This window comes from Sorex fumeus, unplaced genomic scaffold, assembly GCF_029834395.1.
Source record: "Sorex fumeus unplaced genomic scaffold, SorFum_2.1 ptg000226l, whole genome shotgun sequence".
In the NCBI taxonomy this organism is placed as follows: Eukaryota; Metazoa; Chordata; class Mammalia; order Eulipotyphla; family Soricidae; genus Sorex; species Sorex fumeus.
This window is the reverse complement of record NW_026606283.1, coordinates 820450-841122: the sequence shown is the minus strand read 5'-3', so window position 1 is coordinate 841122 and position 20673 is coordinate 820450. Positions and strand designations below refer to the sequence as shown.

General features: G+C 54.5%; 1 protein-coding gene across 2 annotated transcripts in view; it reads left to right on the top strand.

The window, feature by feature from the left end:
• The window catches only part of ILDR2 (immunoglobulin like domain containing receptor 2), a 211067-nt gene that overhangs the window by 167608 nt on the left and 22786 nt on the right, over positions 1-20673 (top strand). For both annotated transcript variants that reach the window (XM_056108555.1, XM_056108556.1), the window contains 2 exons: positions 9812-10144; positions 12590-12709. In XM_056108555.1, coding sequence (XP_055964530.1) covers positions 9812-10144; positions 12590-12709 — 453 coding nt within the window. The remainder of the gene's footprint in view (positions 1-9811; positions 10145-12589; positions 12710-20673) is intronic.

Below are 20673 nucleotides of genomic sequence, written 5' to 3'. Positions count from 1 at the left end.
CCGCAGGGGGTCTCTGAGCAAGGATCAGACATGGGGGCGCAGGAAGGAGGCTCCCCACTTTCCTCCCCTCTGGAGTAAAGTCATTAATTACCTCTGGATTTTTTTGGGGGGGAGGCCCACCCCAGTGGTACTCAAGGGTTACTCCTGGCTCTGTGCTCCTGGTCATGTGTGGGTGCCAGGACTGGATAAGGATCAGCGAGTGCAAAGCAAATAAACGCCTTAGTCTTGTTCTGTGGGTTTGCAGTGGGGCCCTAACTCCTGGGCCGTGGGCCATGCCGTGGGCCACACTAGGTCCTGCTTGCTCTGACTCACCCCCCCATCCCTCCACATTCTTCCCTAAGAATCAGCGGCAATTTCTGGGGGAGGGCCTGCCTCCCCACCCCCCACTCCCCAGTCTTCCACGCCCTTCCACGCCCACCCTCGAAGCCCCTCACATTCAAGGCCACTAAGCCCCCACCTGGGTCCCCACCTCCTAAAGTCACGGAGCCTCCCCCAAGTCTCTGTTCCCCCACCCCACCGTGAGTGCCCGAGATGAGCTCTCAGAGATCGGCAGGACTGGGGGCCGGGACCATCCATCTAGGTGACCCCCCACTCGGTGGGAATTCGTATGGCCGGAAGGGACCCCCAGAGCGGTGAGCTGCACCCACCCAGAGCCCTGGTGCCTGGGGGACCCACTCCAGGCATCTCTCTGCGTTCTTCAGATGGGTGGGGGGTTGGCTTCAGGTTTCTCTGGGGGAAGGTGGAGCTTGCCAGCAGGATGCAGGTTGGTTCCTGTGACCCCCCCCCCCCCACCTGCCTCCCAGCTGGCCTGCTGCTCTGGGCTAGGGAGGCCAGCGCCTAGGCCCTCGGTCAGCGGTCAGCAGAGCCTCCCAGGCTGCACGCAGGGGACAGTCTCACAATGGCGCTGGGGAGAGTCAGGGAGGCAAGCGGGAGCCAAGAGCCCCATATCTGTCCGTGCATCCATCCATCCATCCATCCATCCATCCATCCATCCATCCATCCGTCTGTCCTTCTGAGCTGAGCACCAGGGAGGGAAGGTAAGAAATTCCAGGCTAGCTCAGTCAATGAATTCTGTCTTGAGTAGGTGGCAGAAAGGGAGGGAGAGAGGAAAGGACCGATTAAAAATGAGTCAGAGAGCTAGGGAAAAAGGCATGCATGTGGGGCGCGCGCGCGCGCGCACACACGTGCACGAGCAAGCTCGCATACAAACGTGCATGAGCGCGCGCACACACACACCACACACACACACACACAACACGGGTTCCCTCTCCTCGCTCTCCCCCTCTCCTCCTCTCCCCCTCTCCTTCCCTCCCCTCGCCTCTCTCCTTTCTTGAAAGCGGAGCAATTTCCAATCAGCACTTCCGGTTCCCTCCTCCCTCCCTCCCCGCCCCCCCCCAGTCCCGGCTGCTAATTCCTGGGCTTTCTAAGCTCAAATTTGGGATTTCTTCCTGCTGTGCATTTAGCCCTGTGATTTCTTATTGTCACCGTCTCAGACCGCTTCCTGGAATAGATTAGGTTTTTTTTTTGTTGTGGTGGTGGTTGATGTTTTTTGCATGAAGCAAAAAAAAAAAAATGTTTTTGCCAGCTGCTATTTGAGCAACAGGTGCCCGGGAACCCTGGAGTTGGAAGGGGGGTTTATGCCACCTTTGAGGGAATGGCAACACTGAGTGATGTGGGGGGTGGGGGGCTCTGGGCTTTGGATGAGCGATGCTGGGGGCCTTCCGAGATGGGCTCTCCGCATGCCTGGCCGTCTGCTTAGCGTGTCTTTGGCGTTCTTTTTGGCGCTCGTTCATCCGTGGGCAGGTGCTGTGTCCCCGTGGTTTCTTGGGATCAGGGTCAGTGCTGAGAATTCAGGGCTTTTTCCTGGTTCATTAAGTGAGTGACTTGACACATTTTCAGGAAAAAAAGGTACTTGGTTGAGCCCCAGGAGATGCTCTAAGAGCCTAGGGCGGAAGGCAGTGGGGGGTAGGAGGGGGTCCCTGGTATAGGATCCTAATTGTTGGCGGGAGGCGCCAGTTCTGAAACCAATTCCCTGCTGACACAGGGCTCAGTTCAGACCTTGACTCCCGCCATGCTCTGGGGAGGACGAGAGCACAGCCAGGCCTCAAACCCCTCAAGGTTAGGTGATCCAGCTTTTTCTCCCCGAAGGAGCCACATGATGCCTGCCACAGCCATGCTACCGGACTCCGTGCCAGGCTGTTTCACTTGGGGCACCCCAGAGGGGGCCGGGTGAGAGCCCTCCCCACCCCAACTTCTAGAACTCACCCGCTGCCACACTCAAGACCCGCTCCCCACACACTCGGGCCGAGCCTCACGTATGAGTGAACATATTCCTGGACCGAGTGGCCACAAATGCGGCTGCGTGACACATCATAAGACAGTTTTCCATAACAAACAATACAAAATATATGATTTCAGTTGTGTTTTGGAACAGGGATTGGGGCTTGGGTTGGAAACATTCCAAATTTGGTGGTGGGAAGGTGTCATGGTGGTAGGATTGGTGTTTAAATATTAACTGTAATCAAATTTTGTGAACTACCTTATAAAAAAAATGGGCTGGAGTGATAGCACAGCAGGTAGGGCATTTGCTTTGCACACGGCCAACCCGTACCAACCCCGGTTTGATTTCTCCACCCCTCTCGGAGAGCCTGGCAAGCTACCGAGAGTATCTCTCCCACGCAGCAAAGCCTGGCAAGCTCCTTGTGAAATATTTGATATGCCAAACACAGTAACAACAAGTCTCACAGTAGAGACGTTACTGGTGCCCACTTGAGCAAATCGATGAACAACGGGAGGACAGTGCTACAGTGCTACCTTATAAAATAAAATTTAATTTAAAAAAAAAAGGTCAGGTGGTAGAGACTCCAGCCCAGGGGAGAGTCACTGTCTGCTCCAGGCTAGCCTGTGGGAAGCCGTAATGTGGGGCCACAGTGGGCAGGGAGGTGGGATAGGACCCCCAGGGGTCCTCCTAAGCAAAAAGCCAGGAATAGCTCCTGAGAACCAAAGGGTGTGACTCAGTGCCCCCCTTCAAGCCCCAGATACAAGAAAGCAGGGGCCACTCAGCCTCTCTGCCAACGGTGATGAGTCCGAGACATCACATCCTGATGCAGAAGAAGATCTCACGAAAGCGATGGAGCCACAGACTGGCACCAGCGCATGAGAACTTCCTGACAGGCAAAGTTTTTTCCTCTCTGCCTGGTTCACCCCAGAGGTCTCCCCCGCCCTCCTCCCCCGCCCAGAAATGATCCAGAAATGATCCAGAAAACTTTCCCAACATGCCTGTGCCCAGCAGGGGAAGAAGCTGGCTTCTCTCGGCCCTGTTTGGAAACCCTTGGGGGTCAGTGCGACAGTCCCCCATGAGCACATTCAGATCTTGGCGAGGCAAATCAGACACAAAGGCGTCTGGCTTCAGGCTTTCATGTGCGTGATGGTAGCTGTGATGGGCCATGGCGGATCTGGACATGCAGAACATGGGCTTGGTGGAGAGGAAAGTGAGGCCTCTGGGCAGCCTGCAGGAGATGGGGAGAGTCACGACCTTGGGGGACACAGAGTGCTGTGAGGGGCGCGGAGAGATAGGTCAGCGGGGAAGGTGCTTGCCTCACATGCGAACAATCCAGGTTGGGTCCCCAACATCCCACCTGGCCCCCAAGCACTGCCAGGAGTAATTTCTGAGTGCAGAGCCAAGAGGAAGCCCTGAGCATCGCCAAGTGTGGGTCCCCAAAACAAAAAACAAAATTTAAAAAGTGCTGCATGGTTATTTTCTTTCTTTCTTTCTTTCTTTCTTTCTTTCTTTCTTTCTTTCTTCCTTTCTTCCTTCTTTCCTCCTTCCTCCCTCCCTCCCTCCCTTCCTTCCTTCCTTCCTTCCTTCCTTCCTTTGTTTCGTTCTTTCCTCCTTCCATCCTTCCTTTCTTCCCTTTCTTTTTCTTTCCTTCCATCCTTCTTTCATTTTCTTTCCTTTTTCCTCCTTCCTTCCTTCTTCCTTTCTTCCATCCTTCCTTTTTTTTTTCCTTTTTGGGTCACACCCGGCGATGCTCAGGGGTTACTCCTGGCTCATGCACTCAGGAATTACTCCCTGTGGTGCTCGAAGGACAATATGGGATGCTGGGAATTGAACCCAGATCGGCTGCATGCAAGGCAAATGCCCTACCTGCTGTGCTATTGCTCCAGCCCCCATTCTTCCTTCTTTTTCTCGTTCCTTCCTTCCTTCCTTCCTTCCTCCCTCCCTCCCTCCCTCCTTCCCTCCCTCCCTCCCTCCCTCCTTCCCTCCCTCCCTCCCTCCCTCCTTCCTTCCTTCCTTTCCTTTCCTTTCTTCTTCCTTCCTTCCATCCTTCCTTCATTTTCTTTCCTTTTTCCTCCTTCCTTCCTTTCTTTCTTTGGTTTGTGTTGGCTCCATACCTGCAGTGCTCAGGGCTTACTTCTGACTCTGTGCTCAGGAGTCACTCCTGGTGTCTTAGGGAACCATATGCAGCGCTGGGTATAGAACCATGGTTGGCCTCATGCAGGGCAAGTGCCTCCCCCTTTGCATTTCTCTCACCCCCAACTCTGTCTCTTCATTTTTCACTGCTGGAAGCTCCTTTTGTCCACGTTTTTGATCTGCTCCGTGTGGATAAACCCTTACACAGCAATGTGATGTGGTCTTAACACAAATTTCTCCTAATTTGCCTCCCCCCCCCCCCCCGAACTGATTTCCAGCCTCTCAATGCCTGTAGGTTGGTCTCTGCCTTGCATATACACCGGCCCATGGACCAGCAGTTCGAACCCAGGCAATGGACGGCGGTTTCAACCTTTGTCCCCCAATGGGCCAGCTCCAGCCCTTGGCAGTTACAAACCATTACCCTGGAAGACGGATTTCTCCCAGGTGATCTCTCTCTCGGATGAGAGAAGCATCTCATGCAGGCCCTACCTGGCCCCCAAGCTTACCAGGAGCAGGTCGTGAGCACAGAGAAGGGAGTAACCACTGGACATTGCCAGATGCAAATTCTCTCTGTTTTGGGTCACACCTGGTGGTGCTCAGGACTTACCCCGGACTCTGCCCTCAGGGAGCACTCCTGGTGGGGCTCAGGGAACTGCATGGGTTGCCGGAGATCGAACCCAGCTTAGCCGCATGCAAAGCAAGTGCCTCCCTGCTGTGCTATCGCTTTGAGGCCCCTTGGCATGATGGGCGGACTTGCAGGGTCATCCAGACCTTTGCAGTCTGCAAACCAAGAGGGGGCTGTGGCAATCGGGAGGTCAGAACCCACGTCTGGGATTTCAGGAGTTAAGGGGTGGGTGGAATTTATGTAATGTTTCCAGAGATGCCTGCCTCTCCCCACGACAGCGTTGTGTGACCTTTAGCAGCGTCTTCCGCGTCTCTGAAATGGGGCTGTGCTTGTCGCTTGTGCCTCTGAGGTGCTGGCAGGAATAGCTCTTTAGCTCCTGGGGAAGGGGCCCGGCTTTGAAGGGAGCTGAAAGCGCTAAAATAAGAACTGCATCAGCTTTGGAAGCCGCTTTTGTTATGCTCACGGAAAACCTAGTTCATCATGTAGAGAATCCTTTTATTTGCGGGAGAAAAGGGGCCTGGGCTGATCCCTGGCCCCCTACAGGGCGCCTTTGTCTGCCTCCCAGGCTGCCTGGGAAGGAGGCACCCTGGGTCTCTAACCCAGATGCTGAGCGGTTCCCTCATCCTTCCTCTCAGTGGCTGGGCCAGCCCCTGGACGGGTTCATGCTCTGCACTGGGGACCACCTGTCAGCAAGGCCCACCAGACACCCTCTCATTTGCTCATTCACTCATTCTACATCTATTACCTCTGCTCTGTGTGACCTCCCAAAGGACACAGAACCTCGTTCCTGCCCACTGTAGCACTGCACTGTCGTCCTCTTGTTCATCGATTTGCTTGAGCAGGCACCAGTAATGTCTCCATTGTGAGACTTGTTGTTACTGTGTTTGGCATCTCGAATACGCCACGCCACAGGGAGCTTGCCGGGCTTTCCGAGAAGGACACGGAGGAATCAAACCCAGGTTGGCTGCATAGAAGGCTAATGCCCTCCCCGCTGTGCTCTGTTGAGTTATTTTAGACCGTTTCTCCAGAACTCGACCAGCATTCTAAGGCGAATGTGAGTCTAAAGCCAGGACTGAATGAGTTAGACACGAGAGGGAACAGGCCACATGGGGCGGGGGTCTAAGACTCACAGGTCTTGGCTGGCCGGTGTGTCTGCCTTTCCCCACGGGGCGTTCCCGGGAGCCCACGTGTGGCCGTGCGTTCCAGAAACCGTATGTGCTGCCTTCTCCTGCCCGCTGCCCACTGCCCCCCAGCTGTTGTCTCTCTTCACCTTCCTTGTCTTTTTTTTTCTTTTTGGGTCACTCCCAGCGATGCACAGGGGTTCCTCCTAGCTCATGCACTCCGGAATTACTCCTCGTGGTGCTCGGGGGACCGTATGGGATGCTGGGAATCGAATCCAGGTCGGCCACGTGCCAGGCAAATACCTTGACTACTGTGCTATCGCTCTAGTCCCCAGTAATAGACATCTTTTTTTTTATTTATTTATTTTTGCTTCTTGGGTCACACCCAGTGATGCTCAGGGGTTATTTCTGGCTCATGCACTCAGGAATCACTCCTGGTGGTGCTCAGGGAACCCTGTGGGATGCTGGGATCGAACCTGGGTCGGCCGCATGCAAGGCAAATGCTCTCCCCGCTGTGCTATATCACTCCAGACCCCACCTTGTCTTGATGGGCCGGGAAGCTCCTTATTTTTACCTCGTCTCTGCCTGTTTGACCAAGGACCGGCCCCTCCTACTCCAGTGCTGGCTCCGAGCCCCACCCTGGTCTCCCTCACCTTCCTTAACTCAGGTGTTCGAGGCCCACACTCAGCTCCTCTTCCTGCCCGAGATTCCTACTGTCTGTCTTCAGTTCCCAGCGCTGAAGATGTTTCCTCACTCAGCAGGGATAACGGGTTTGTAGTCGAGGGTGGGAAGCGGCTCCATCTGTCTGCCGCGTGCTGAGGCCAAAGCAGAGAGAAGCCTGCTTCTGGGGGAAAGCATCGGTTCCCTTCAGGACAGGCTGGGGGGATCCTGGGAGCCTTGTGGCAGCCCCGGGGCTAGAAGCCCAGGGAGGGCACCGTCCTCAATGTCCCCTTGCAGATAGCCAGCTAAAGGAGCTATGGTGGGGCTGGAGTGATAGTACAGTTGGTAGGCCATTTGCCTTGCACATGGCCGACCTGGGTTCGATCCCCAGCATCCCATAGGGTCCCCTGAGCAGCACCAGGAAGGATTCCTGAGTGCAGAGCGGGGAGTAATCCCTGAGCATCACTCGGTGTGACCCCCCCCCAAAAGGAAACTATGGTATGGCACAGACCCACATGGGGCACCCGAGGCAGCCACATCGGTGGACACTCACGGTTCAATGCTGCTTGGACAGCGCCGAAGGCATCGAGTTAGGTGAAATAATCCAGAGGGAGAAGAGCTAGTGCGGGTGGTTCATCCCTTGTGGTTTAGAAAGAAACACAGCGGGGAGAGCGTTTGCCTTGCACATGGCTGACCCGGGTTCGATCCCCAGCATCTCATAGGATGCTGAGTGCAGAGCCAGAAGGAACTGCTGAGCGTCACTGGGTGTGGCCCAAAAAGAAGAAAGAAAAAATGAAAGAAAGAAAGAAAGAAAGAAAGAAAGAAAGAAAGAGGGAGAGAGGGAGGGAAGGAGGGAGGGAAGGAAGGAAGGCAGGAAGAGTGGAAGGAGGGAAGGAAGGAAGGGGAGGGAAGGAAGGAAGAAAGGAAGGAAGGAAGGTCAGGGAGGGAAGAAAAGAAGGAAGGAAGGAAGGAAGGAAGGAAGGAAGGAAGGGAAGGAAGGAAGTGAAGGGAAGGAGGGAATTGGGAATAACAATTGAGCACAAATTCTTGGCTTTTGCATAATTCCCATGAGAGATCACTGGGGCCCTGTGTGTGGGGGTCACTTCCAGCAGAGCTCAGAGCGGTAACCACACTTGGTGGTGTTGGGGAAAGATCAGGCAGTATCAGGAGGTCAAACCCAGAGCCTCACAGTGAATCTCTGGGCCCCCAGGAAAGGTATTTTTTGAGGCTGGGCGGGTCCCAGCATTACCAGCTCCAGTTTGAATCAGGCCCGGTGAGGGGGCAAAGCAGCAAGACCCAACCAACCTGGCGAGAAGTGGCTGATGGCACGGAGGCTGGAGCTCAGAGAAAACTTCCAGTCCCGGGGGTGGGTGGGTTACAGATCGTTAGGAAGCACAGTCCTGTCTGAGAGAACAAGATACCACTGCGCAGTGGGCCTAGAGAACCCTCACCTCGATCCCCCCAAAAAGTGATTCCCAGGGCTGGAGCAATAGCATAGTGGTTAGGGCGTTTGCTTTGCACGCGGCCAACCCGGGTTCGATTCCCAGCATCCCATATGGTCCCCTGAGCACCGCCAAGAGTAACTCCTTAGTACAGAGTCAGGAGGAACCCCTGTACATCGCCGGGTGTGACACAAAAAGCAAAAAAAAAAAGTGATTCCCAGTTTCCCTTGGGAATGGGTGGCATCCATCCTAATTTGAAACCTAGAATTATCATGGGAGGGCTGGAGCGATAGTACAGTGGTTAAGGCCTTTGCCTTGCACACAGATGACCCGGGTTCAATCCCCGGCATCCCATATGACCCCCTGAGAAATACCAGAAGTGATTCCTGAGTGCAGGGCCAGGAGTAACCCTTGAGCATCGCCAGGTGTGACGCAAAAGCGCCCCCCCTCCACAAATTCCTGGGGGGAGGGCCGGAGAGGTGGCACAGCAGGGCTGGTACTTGCCTTGCATGAAGCTGACTGGGCTTCCATCCCCAGCATCCCATAGTCCTGAAGCATCGCTGGGTGTGGCCCCCAAACCACATCACTTAAACTGGAGATCAGGAGAAAGTGCCAGGTATGGTGAGGTCTCAGGCAGGAGAGCAGGTGGGAGAAGGGGGCAGAAAGGGCAGTGGCATTGTAAGCCAGAATGAGGAGACGGAAAGAATGGGGTCGACCAGGAAGGAATTGGCAGAGGAACCCAGGTGTGCGGGACCCAGGGCTGAGATCTTCAAGCCCGCTCGGATCGGGACTGGGCCTCCTCCCCCCAGCTCCACAGTTTTCTGGGAGCTTGGCAGTCACACCCACAAACGGCCCCTGGCACCATGTAATCTCATCAACAGCCAAGACCCAGAGACTATCAACTAAAGCTTCCGGAAGAGAGCGATGCAGAATTTCCGGGAACATGCGGCCACATTCTCGGCCTTGGGACCTCTTATCCTCTAGCCCACTGACGTACCATAAGTAGCACACATACTTGCTTGTATTCTCTTATACACGGGCTTAAATGGCTCCAGAATGAAATACAACAACCTTTACACACTTCCCTCTTATTGTGGTGGGAAGATGCTCGCTGGTTGGGTGGGTGTTTGAATATTATCTGTAATGAACTATTGTGAGCTACTTTTTGAAAATAAAATGTATTAAAAAAAAAAAGAATGGGGTAGAGGGCTGGAGCAATAGCACAGCGGGGAGAGCATTTGGCCTTGCACACGGCCAACCTGGGTTTGATTCCCAGCATCCCATAGGGTCCCCCGAGCACCGCCAGGCGTGATTCCTGAGTGCAGAGCCAGGACTCAGCCCTGAGCATCACTGGGTGTGACCAAAAAAAAAAAAAAACAGGGTTGAGGGGAAGGAAACCGTGTTGCAGGAGAGTGTGGGACTGGTCAGAGATGGGGGCTAGGGACACATTTCTGGATAGGCAAGTTCTTGATGCCATTTGCTGGCTTTGGAGGGAACGGGCTTTGAGTCCAGACGCGGGGCCCCTGCTCCTCCCCCTTGTGTCTTGCAGCCCTGGCCGCTGGCCTGCAGGTGTCTGTCCCGGACAAGAGGAAGGTGGCCATGCTCTTCCAGCCCACCGTGCTCCGATGCCACTTCTCCACGTCCTCCCGCCGGCCCGCCGTGGTGCAGTGGAAGTTCAAGTCCTACTGCCAGGACCGCATGAGCGAGTCCCTGGGGATGGCCACCCCGCGCGCCCAGTCCCTCAGCAAGAGAAACCTGGAGTGGGACCCCTATGTGGACTGCCTGGACAGCCGGAGGACGGTGCGTGTGGTGGCATCCAAGCAGGGGTCCACGGTCACCCTGGGCGAGTTCTACCGTGGTCGGGAGATCACCATCGTTCACGGTAAGTGTGCGCAGGCACATGGTATTGGGGTCAGTGCGATGTTGGTTTCACACCTGCCCCACCCAACCTGTGGACCCCCAATCTCCCTGTGGCTTCCATTCTCCACGTCCGTCTAGCATCACACCTCCATGTTGGGGCCACAGTCCACAGGGTTGGGGTTTGCTCTGGTTCCATTGCCGCGATCTTCTGCGTCTCCCTTCTGACTTATTTCTTGGAGACGCAGGTCCTGTGGATCTGTCCAGGTGCTTGCAGAAGGCAAGAGTTCAGCCTTTGCTCTTTTTGCACTAGTCAGCAATATCTGTTGTGGATATTGGTGGCACCTTCTATCCGTGTGTGTGTGAATGTGCGTGCTCGCGTGTGTGTGTCTTAGCTTGATTCCAGATCTTGTTTTGAATCTAGAAAGCGGGAGATAAGCTTGTCAAATCCTTTGCTGTCAAAGGGGTTACCCTCCCTCTTCAGCCCCCACACTTTTGGGGGTTCTGGGAGCAACAGGAACCATAGCAGATGGCTTTCATGAGGCAGATCACTGTAGCACTGTCCTCCCGTTGTTCATCAATTTGCTCGAGCGGGCTCCAGTAACATCTCCATGGTGAGACTTGTTACTGTTCTGGGCACATCAAATATGCCACTGGGAGCTTGCCAGGCTCTGCTGTGCAGACGGGATACTCTCCGTATCTTGCTGGGCTCTCTGAAAGGGATGGAGGAATTGAACCGGGTCGGCCGCATGCAAGGCAAACTACCCGCTGTGCTATTGCTCCAGCCCCATGAGGCAGAGAGGAATAAAAAATTGGTGGCAGAAAGAGGAAATGACAGCCACAAATAAATCTCGGAAGAGAGCAGCAAGCTGCAAAGATGCTTCAGACTCCAAAGTCACCATCCAATTAAAAATTGAACTCCAGCTGTGTCGCCTTATTTAAAACTTTAGGATTCCTGGAGCTGTGTCTTATACTCTATGTCACTGATGTACCAGAAGGAGTACATATCGCACAGCATGAAAGGCAGAAGGCAACCAATCTCAATTAAAAAAATATTAGCACACCAGCCTCAACCTGTAACAACATGCTAGTAATCTCTTATCCAAGGGCTCCAGGGCTCAGGGTGTGATACAGAAATCTTCACACACTCTCTTCTAAGGAAACCTTTTATGATCGTTTCTAGAGAGAAGTATTCATAACAAGCTTTATACAATACATTATTTAGGGTCTGCCATTGGGGCAGGCTTGGATGGTGGTTGGGAAAATTCGAAATAATGGTGGTGGGAAGGTGTAATGATGGTGGGGTTGGGGTTGGAGTATTGAATGTAGTGAATTATTGGGAACAACCTTATAAAAATAAAATTAAATTTAAAAGAGAGAGAGGGGCTGGAGAGATAGCACAGCGGGGAGGGCGTTTGCTTGCACGCGGCTGACCTGGGTTCGATTCCCAGCATCCCATAGGGTCCCCTGAGCACCGCCAGGACTAACTCCTGAGTGCAGAGCCAGGAATAACCCCTGTGCAACACCAGGTGTGACCCAAAAACCAAATAAATAAATAAATAAATAAGAGAGAGAGAGGAGATAGCGATGGGGGCAGAGAGACAGTTTTGGGGTCCTTCAGTCCGCTTAGCAATCAGGTTTTGAACCTGGAGAATGTATCACAGAACCAGGGGAACCCACCCCCCTAGCTTAACCCCCGGGATTACATCAATTTCAATTTCACCATCTCCCGCTCCCTAGAGCCCTGGGTGAGAAAACATCCTCGCAAAGTGCTGGGGTGTGTTGTGGGTTTTGCCTGTTGGGAATTCCTGAGGGGCTCAGCCTGGCGCCCCGGGTTGCCTGGGTGGTGATAGGGGCAACCCTAGCTCCATGGTTGAGGCTACTCAGAAGACTAGAGGTGGGGCCAGAGCGATAGCACAGCGGGGAGGGTGTCTGTTTGCCTTGCATGCGGCCGACCCCGGTTCAATCCCCAGCATCCCATAGGATCCCCGGAACACCACCAGGAGTAATTCCTGAGTGTAGAGCCAGGACTAACCCCTGGGCATCGCCGGATGTGACCCAAAACAAACGAACAAACAAACAAAAAAACTAGAGGTGGCAGGACTTCTGCCTCCAGCAGGAAGATAACGGACTTTTACTGAGCAGGCAACATTCCAAGGAAAGCGACATCGAATTCTTCCTCACCCAGCCTTAGGAAACCTGCACGCCCCCCACTCGCCCCCACAAAGCTCAAAGAATAAGATCATCTCCCACTCTTTGCTCAAGCCCACTCATCTCCGTTGAGGTTCCAGCCTGGCTATTGGGGTCCGCTATTGATTTTATTTGGGAGGGGACGGGATGGTCAGTATGTTTGAAAGGCAACTTGTCCAACACCCAACACCCCCACCCCAGGGGAGCTTCCCCCCACGCTCCGGGGCGACTTCCCTTCCCAGGCGACTTTTCCCACCAATCCTTTCTCCCCGGGTCACAGATGCGGACCTTCAGATCGGCAAGCTCTTGTGGGGGGACAGTGGGCTGTACTACTGCATCGTCACCACCCCCGACGACCTGGAGGGCAAGAACGAGGACTCGGTGGAGCTCCTGGTGCTGGGTAAGCTGCTGGTGCTGGTGCTGGTGCTGTGGCTGGGACCCTCTCCCTCCTCCCACGGGTCCCCTGGGAGCATGCGCACCGCATCCTTTGCCGCACGTAGCGGTCAGTCCCCGCCCCTCGGCGCTGATTGGATGCTGATTCTGTGTTCTGCTTGAGTTGGGGGTTGGTTGTTTTGTTTTTAGGTGTGTTTTTTAAATTTTTTTGTCCACTTCGCACATATCCTCAACCCTGGTTTCTTTCTTTCTTTCTTTCTTTCTTTCTTTCTTTCTTTCTTTCTTTCTTTCTTTCTTTCTTTCTTTCTTTCTTTCTTTGTCACACCCGGTGATGCACAGGGGTTACTCCTGGCTCTGCACTTAGGAATTACCCCTGGCAGTGCTCAGGGGACCCTATGGGATGCTGGGAATCAAACCCGGGTTGGGCACATGCAAGGCAAACGCCCTACCCGCTGTGCTATTGCTCCAGCCCCAACCCTGATTTCTCACTTATTCTTTTATCTATTTTTTTAAGGGGGGTTGCACTAGCAGTGCTCAGCACTTACTCCTGGCTCTGTGATCAGAGATGACTCCTAGTGGGTTCAGGGGATCATTTGGGATGTCAGGGATTGAACCCAGGTCAGCCACATGCCAAGCAAGAGCCCTACCCACTGAACTATCTTTCCGGCCTCCCGACGTCCAGTCACCCCTCTGTGGAATTGTGCAGGCTTACAAATAGGAATCTGGGCTGGAGGGTCTGTGGCTTGACTCCTGGTTTAGCTTTGGTGAATCAACTCCTCTCTGTTGTTTTTCTCCTTTTCAAAATGGTCTAAGTGATGATTAGGCTTTAATGATCAGCCACATGGTGGAGAAAATTAACTTTTATTAGCGGTCGGGCTTAATTCAGGTGCGGTGTCTTTAGGGATGGCCCTGAATCATGAATTGTGTCTTGTAAAATAGATGAATGAATACATAAATAAGAACCAGTGATGGTTCAGGAGAAGGTCTTAAGGATACACAGAACTCTGCATTCAATTCCAGAGAGGTAGCCTCCCAACCTCCACTGGGGGAGGAACCCCCCAAGATTAAAAATGTAAAATAGAACAGATATTTTGGTGTGTTTTTTTGCTTTTTGTGTCACATCCAGCAATGCACAGGGATTACTCCTGACTCTGCACCCAGTAATTACTCCTGGCAGTGCTCGGAGGACCCTATGGGATGCTGGGAATCGAACCTGGGTTGACCGCATGCAAGGCAAACGCCCTCCCCGCTGTGCTGTCACTCCAGCTCCAAGAACAGATATTTTGAAGAAACTAAAAACTCTTATTTTTCCATTGCACCGAGATGATACAGCGTGTAGGAGACAGGCCTTGCATGTGTCTCATCTGGGTTCAATCCCCGGCGTCCCATCTGGTCCCCCAGGGCAACAGCAGGACTGATCTTGAGTACAGAGCCAGGAGTAAGCACTGAGCATTGCCGGTTGTGACTCAGAACATAAGACACAAAGAAATAGATAAAATAAAACAAGTGTCAACAATCTGGTGCAAGTGATGTGAACCCCAGACTCGGTCCCCTGCACAGTGCCACACCACCTCTGCCAAGAAATGACTCAGTGTTCCCCCACATATGCCAAACTTGTCTTGTCCTGGGATCACGCCCAGAGGTGCTCAGGGCTGACTCCTGGCTCTGTGCTCAGGCATCACTCCTTGTGGTGCTCGGGGAACCCTATGGGATGCCGGGGATTGAACTCGGGTCGGCCGCGTGCCAGGCCAACGCCCTCCCCGCTGTGCTATCACTCCGGCTCCCAAAACAAAATATTTTTTAAATACATCGTGCAGGAGTCCCTGGGTCCTGGTTCTTGTCCCAGGTTTGCATTAGCACCTCGCGGTCTTGAAACGGGCCTTCGCCAACAACTCAGGCCAATACACCCAGGGACCAAGTTCTTAGGCAGACCGCTGATCTCCCCAGGAACTTGCCCCCTGCCCCCTCTTTTCTTCCCTGCCCCAGGCCTCTGAGCCAGCTACAACCCCCCTACGGGGGCTGCTTTCAAAGGTTTCAGATATATCTGAAGACAAGCGATGCAGAGAAATAACAAAGACCAACCTCAACTTTGACACTGCATGCAAACTGTCCTGGTGGTCTCTCTCTCTCTCTCTCTCTCTCTCTCTCTCTCTCTCTCTCTCTCTCTCTGTCTCTCTGTCTCTCCCTCTCTCTCCCTCTTTCTCCCTCTCTCCTCTCTCTTCCTCTCTCTCCCTCTCTCTCCCTTTCTCTCTCCTCTCTGCTTCTCTCTCCCTCTCTCTTCTCTCTCCCTCTCTGTCTCTCTCTCCTCTCTCTCCCCCTCTCCCTGTCTCTCTCCCCCTCTCTCCCTCTCTTTCTCCCTCTTTCTCCCTCTCTCCTCTCTCTCCTCTCTCTCCCTCTCTCCTCTCTCCCTCTCTCCTCTCTCCTCTCTCCCCCTCTCTCCCTCTCTCCCTGTCCCTCCCTCTTTCTCTCTCTCCTCTCTCCCTCTCTCTCCCTCTCTGTTTCTCTCCCTCTCTCCCCCTCTCTCTGCCTCTTTCTCCCTCTCCCCTCTCTCCCTCTCTCTTCTCTCTCTCCCTCTCTCTGTCTCTTTCCCTCCCTCTCCCTCTCTCTCCCTCTCTCTCTTCTCTTTCTCTCCCTCTCTGTCTCTCTCCCTCCCTCTCCTTCTCTCTCCCTCTCTCTCCCTCTTCTCTTCTCTTTCTCTCCCTCTCTCTGTCTCTCTCACTCTCTCCTTCTCTCTCTCTCTCCTCTCTACCCCCCTCCCCCCCCCCCCCGATGATTCAGAAGGTAAAGGCACTCTAAAGTCAGAAACATGCTCAGTGTTGGGGGTACTTTGAGATGACAGTGACAGGTCTTTCAGAAATATTTAGACAGACATTTGGGGTGGAAGGAGCCCTGGGAGCTGCCAATCACCGAGGGGGCGTGTCCAGAAACCCGCCCTCCTCCGGGAGGCGTTATCAGACGGGCTCCCTCGCAGGGACAGACTGTTTAGAACCTGGAAGCGAGCCACTGTTTGGATGGGAATAAAGTCCTCCCCGGGCAGCTCCAGCTGGCAGGAAAAGGACTTCAACATCCCGGAAGGCGCAAGTGAACTTCATTTATTTTAAGATTTTCAAAAGAAGCTCACCAGGCCTCCCCCCCCCCTTTTTTTTCTTTGGCTTTTGGGTCACACCCGACGGTTCCCAGGACTTACTCCTGTCTCTGCACTCAGGAATCACTCCTGGCGGTGCTTGGGGGACCCAATGAGATGCTGGGAATCGAACCCGAGTCGGCCGCGTGCAAGGCCAATGCCCTCCCTGCTGTGCTATCGCTCCGGCCCCAAGCCTCACTTCTTTCCTTGCACACAGTGACTCCTTTTCCTGCATCCCGGGAGGAGTCTTGGTTTTGTAAAGGCCTTCAGTGAGGGCATATTGTTTCTGTGTTTGAATATTGTTTCTGTGTTTGATAATACAAACAGCAAGAAGCCAGAGAGATAGCACAGCGGGGAGGGCGCTTGCCTTGCCGACCCGGGTTCGATCCCCGGCAACCCCTTAGGGTTCCCTGAGCACCGCCAAGAGTGATCCCAGAATCCAGAGTCAGGAGTTAGCCCTGAGCGTCACCGGTTGTGACCCAAAAAAAAGAAAAGAAAGAAAGAAACAAACAAACAAAAAACCAGCCAAATACAGAAGAATAAAGATAGCTCCTGATATCTCGCCATCCAGAGGTGTCTGATATATTCTACAGAATTCTCTTTCTTCCTTCCCTTTCTTTTCCTTTCCTTCCCTTCCTTCCTTCCTTCCTTCCTTACTTCCTTCTTTCCTTCCTTCCTTGCTTCCTTCCTTCCATCCTTCTTTTCCTTCCCTTCCTTCCTTCCTTCCTTCCTTCCTCTTCCTTCCTTCCTTCCTTCCTTCCTTCCTTCCGTCCTTCCTTCCTTTCTTCCTCTGTCCTTTCCTTCCTTCCCTCCCTTCCCTTCTCTTCCCTTCCTTCCTTCCTTCCTTCCTTCCTTCCATCCTTCTTTTCCTTCCCTTCCTTCCTTCCTTCCTTCCTTCCTTCCTCCCTTCCTTCCTCCCTCCCTCCCTTCCTTCCTTCCTTCCTTCCTTCCTTCCTTCCTTCTTTCCTTCCTTCCTTCCATCCTTCTTTTCCTTTCCTTCCTTCCTTCCTTCCTTCCTTCCTTCCTTCCTTCCTTCCATCCTTCTTTTCCTTCCCTTCCTTCCTTCCTTCCTTCCTTCCTTCCTTCCTCCCTTCCTTCCTTCCTTCCATCCTTCTTTTCCTTCCCTTCCTTCCCTTCCTTCCTTCCTTCCTTCCATCCTTCTTTTCCTTCCCTTCCTTCCTTCCTTCCTTCCTTCCTCCCTCCCTCCCTCCCTCCCTCCCTTCCTTCCTTCCTTCCTTCCATCCTTCTTTTCCTTCCTTTCCTTCCTTCCTTCCTTCCTTCCTTCCTTCCTTCCTTCCTTCCTTTCTTCCTCTGTCCTTTCCTTCCTTCCCTCCCTTCCCTTCCCTTCCCTTCCCTTCCCCTTCCTTCCTTCCCTCCCTCCCTCCCTCCCTCCCTCCTTTTCTTTTCCTTTCCTGACCTCACCCACCCCTCAGCATATTCTGTAAGTTCATGAGTACCAGGGAAAGATGTTCAGCCTGGAATAGAAAAACTCTCTGGCTTAGGAAACGATCAACTCAAGGGTCTTATTTCTAGCTCCAGACAGGGCTGAGGCCACACAGTTCGGATTCTGTTTCCAAGGAACGTCTGTCTCTGTGCTAATGTCCTCTCCATAGTTTCAGCAAAAAAAAAAAAAACAAAAACCTGCTTGGGGGCACGGGTGGGCTGTGGACATGGTTTAACTGACAGGGCTGCTCTGAAGTCCTGACCTTCCCTCAGTGGGTTCATCCAACCCCGATGTCGGTTGGTGGAATCACAGCTACGAAACTGAAGGGTGTCCTGCATTTATCTGCATTTTGGCAGAGGCTGTAGTTTAAGTCTGAGGAAGTCAGAAGAAATCCTGGGGGGTGAGAAGGGACAGGAGCGATAGCACAGTGGGGAGGGCTGCTGACCTGGTTTGATCCCCGGCACCACCAGGGTCTCCCAGGCACCACCAGGAATGATCCCTGAGTGCAAACCAGGAGCAACGCCCCTGAAAATTGCCGTGTGTGCCCCCACAAAATGTTATTTTGGGAAAGCTGGAGCGATAGTACAGTGGGTGGGATGCTTGCCTGGCATGAGGCCGACCAGGTTCAATCCCCAACACTCTATATGGTCCCCTGAACCCGCCAGGAATGATCCCTGAGCACAGAGCTAGGATTTCAGCCCTAAGTACCACCAGGTGTGGCCCCCAAAATAAATAAAACAAAAAGGTATTTCAAAAATGTTGGTGACTAGGGATGGAGCGATAGCGCAGCGGGGAGGGCATTTGTCTTGCACGCGGCCGAACCGGGTTCGGTCCCTGGCATCCCATAGGATCCCCCGAGCACTGCCAGGAGTGATTCCTGAGTGCAAAGCCTGGAGTCAGCCCTGAGAACCGCAGGGTGGGACCAAAAAGCAGGGAGAAAAAGTGTGCAAATCCATGGGGTCTGCAGTGAAAGCACAGCGGGGAGGGTGTTCGCCTTCATGCAGCCGACCCAGGTTCGATCCCCAGCATCCCATAGGGTCCCTCGAGCACCGCCAGGAGTAATTCCTGAGTGCAGAGCCAGGAGGAACCCCTATGCATCGCCGGGGGTGACCCAAAAAGACAAAAAAAAGAAAATTCTGGTGACTGGCGCCAAGCATGGGGTCATCCCTGCCTCCTTCAGGGGTCAACCCTGTCCCCCTCACCCCAACGACCCCATCTCAATTGAAAGGGTAAATGTCGCTTCTTTTTTTTTCCTTAAATTTTTATTAGTGAAACACCATGAGGTACGGTTGTAGACTTACAAATTTTTTTGTGCTTGGGTTTCAGTTATACAATGACCGAGTACCCATCCCTCCACCAGTGTCCATTCTCCACCACCTTCTTAAAGGCGATGTAGGCTGTGTTCCCGCAGGGAAAAGGAAAAGAACACAGGGTGGCCAAACCCAACCCATTGGGGTCTTTAGTGAGGCTCATCCACTTCTGCTTCTTGAAACAACAAGCTCTTCAAAGGGGTCCCCAAATGGGTTCCCTCCCAGCGGGTCCCCCGGAACTGGGCCTCAGAGGGGCTTGGTTTCTACCTCCCAGGGTGATCACAGAATCGCCCACCCGCCCCGCCTCTCCCCTGGGGGGGTCCTGCATGAGATGCTGAATAGTCGCCCCACCCCGTGGGTCTCCCCCCTTCCCTCCCCACCCCTGCACCTGTTGCAGGGCTGACAAGAAAGAAAACCTGTGTCTGGGCTTGGGGGCGGGGTTGGGCCCATCCCCTGGCCAGGCCGAGATGTGGGCTCTCCCCACCCACCCCAGCCCTCGCTGCCCCCCCCCCCCAGTTTGGAGGCCACCGTCCAATCCCACCCCCGACTTGAGCCATGCTTACTGCCAAGCCGCCTTCCCTACCCCTCCCCCCCTGCCCTGCCCAGTGCTGCTAAGCCCAGCAATGTAGAAAGAAAGCGGTCCTGTTACCAGGCAACCTTCTCCTGGAGGTTCCCGTGAAAACTTGGATCTCCCGGTCAGGAGGCTGCCAGGGAGCGGGGTGGGGAGGGGGGCGGGAGATGTCTAAAAGGGAGGGGACGGGGGGGGGGGACAGAATCAGGGGGGAGGGGGAGAAGGAGCTCTGACCCAGCCGCAGGGAGCCCTGAAGCCTGGGCCATGCCCCTCCCCCCAGGGGGAATCCTCAGGGCTGCGCCCACGTCTCCCCTGTGTGGGGCCCCATGGAGCAGGGGGAGTTGGGGGCCTCTGGGAGGGCTGAACCAGCTTAGCGGTGCTTTCAGATTTCCAGAAAGGCGGAAAGGAGACCTGGGTTCGATCCCCCAGCAAGGAGTAGGGTCTCCGGAGCCCGCAGGAATCAGCCCTATGTGGCCCCTGTAAGATTAATATATATGCGGGCTGGAGCCATAGCACAGCGGGGAGGGCGTTGGCCTTGCACGCGGCCGATCCGGGTTCGAGTCCCAGCATCCCATAGGGTCCTCCGAGCACCGCCAGGAGTGATTCCTGAGTGCATGAGCCAGGAGTCAGCCCTGAGCATCACCTGGTGGGACCCCAAAAGCAAAATTTAAAAAAAAGATTAACATATATGTACCAGGTTCAAAAGTCACTTTTCTAGGTCCTGAGGGTTCAGCCAGGCACCTGATAGGGCCCTCTGCCACCTGGCATGGGAGTGTGTGTGTGTCGGGGGGCGGGGGGTCACCTGTCCCTGGACAGTGTCTGAGTCCTGGGCTTCTACCCACGAGCCAGCCCTCCCCTGCCCCTGTCAGAGGGAGCATTTCGGTGCCTGCAAAACCCAGGTACCCGGAGAGACAGCTGTGCCCATTCTGGGTTCTCCCGTGGGGCATTCTGGGGTGTCTTGTGTGTGTCTCCTGCTGACCCTGTCAGAAGCCCCCCACCCCCCCGCCATGAGTCACTGGCTGACCCTTTAATGATGGAGTCTGTCATGGGATAAAGTCTGGGGGGGGCCTGGAGGCTGGGGCAAGGCTTTATCTGGCGGTTGGAAGGGGGAGGGGGGACTCTCCATCACCTTGACAAGGGCCCCTATCAAGCCCGCTGGGGTCACCTTCGGAGCCCACCAGGGCAGCAGCCCGCAGAACCTATGGGCCAAAGAGAGGGGAGTCCTGGCCTGGTGGGAGAATGCAGGGGCGCAGCGACGCTGGGGGGTCCCGCCCCTCCCCCACCCCTCCCCTCCTTCCTCTCCCGGGCTATTTCTGCTCCACTTGTTGCCTGCCAGCCTCCGTGGGAGGAACCGGCCCTTCAATTAACGCGCATTCCTGAAGCTCCCGGTTGCCGTGGTTACCCCGGAGCGGGGCGGCCGCATTGTGGTCCAGCCCGCGCGCACGAGCATCCCGCTGCCCGCCCCACCGCGGGGAGGGGGCACTCCGGCCAGGCGGGGCAGCCCCCCACCTCAAGACCTCGC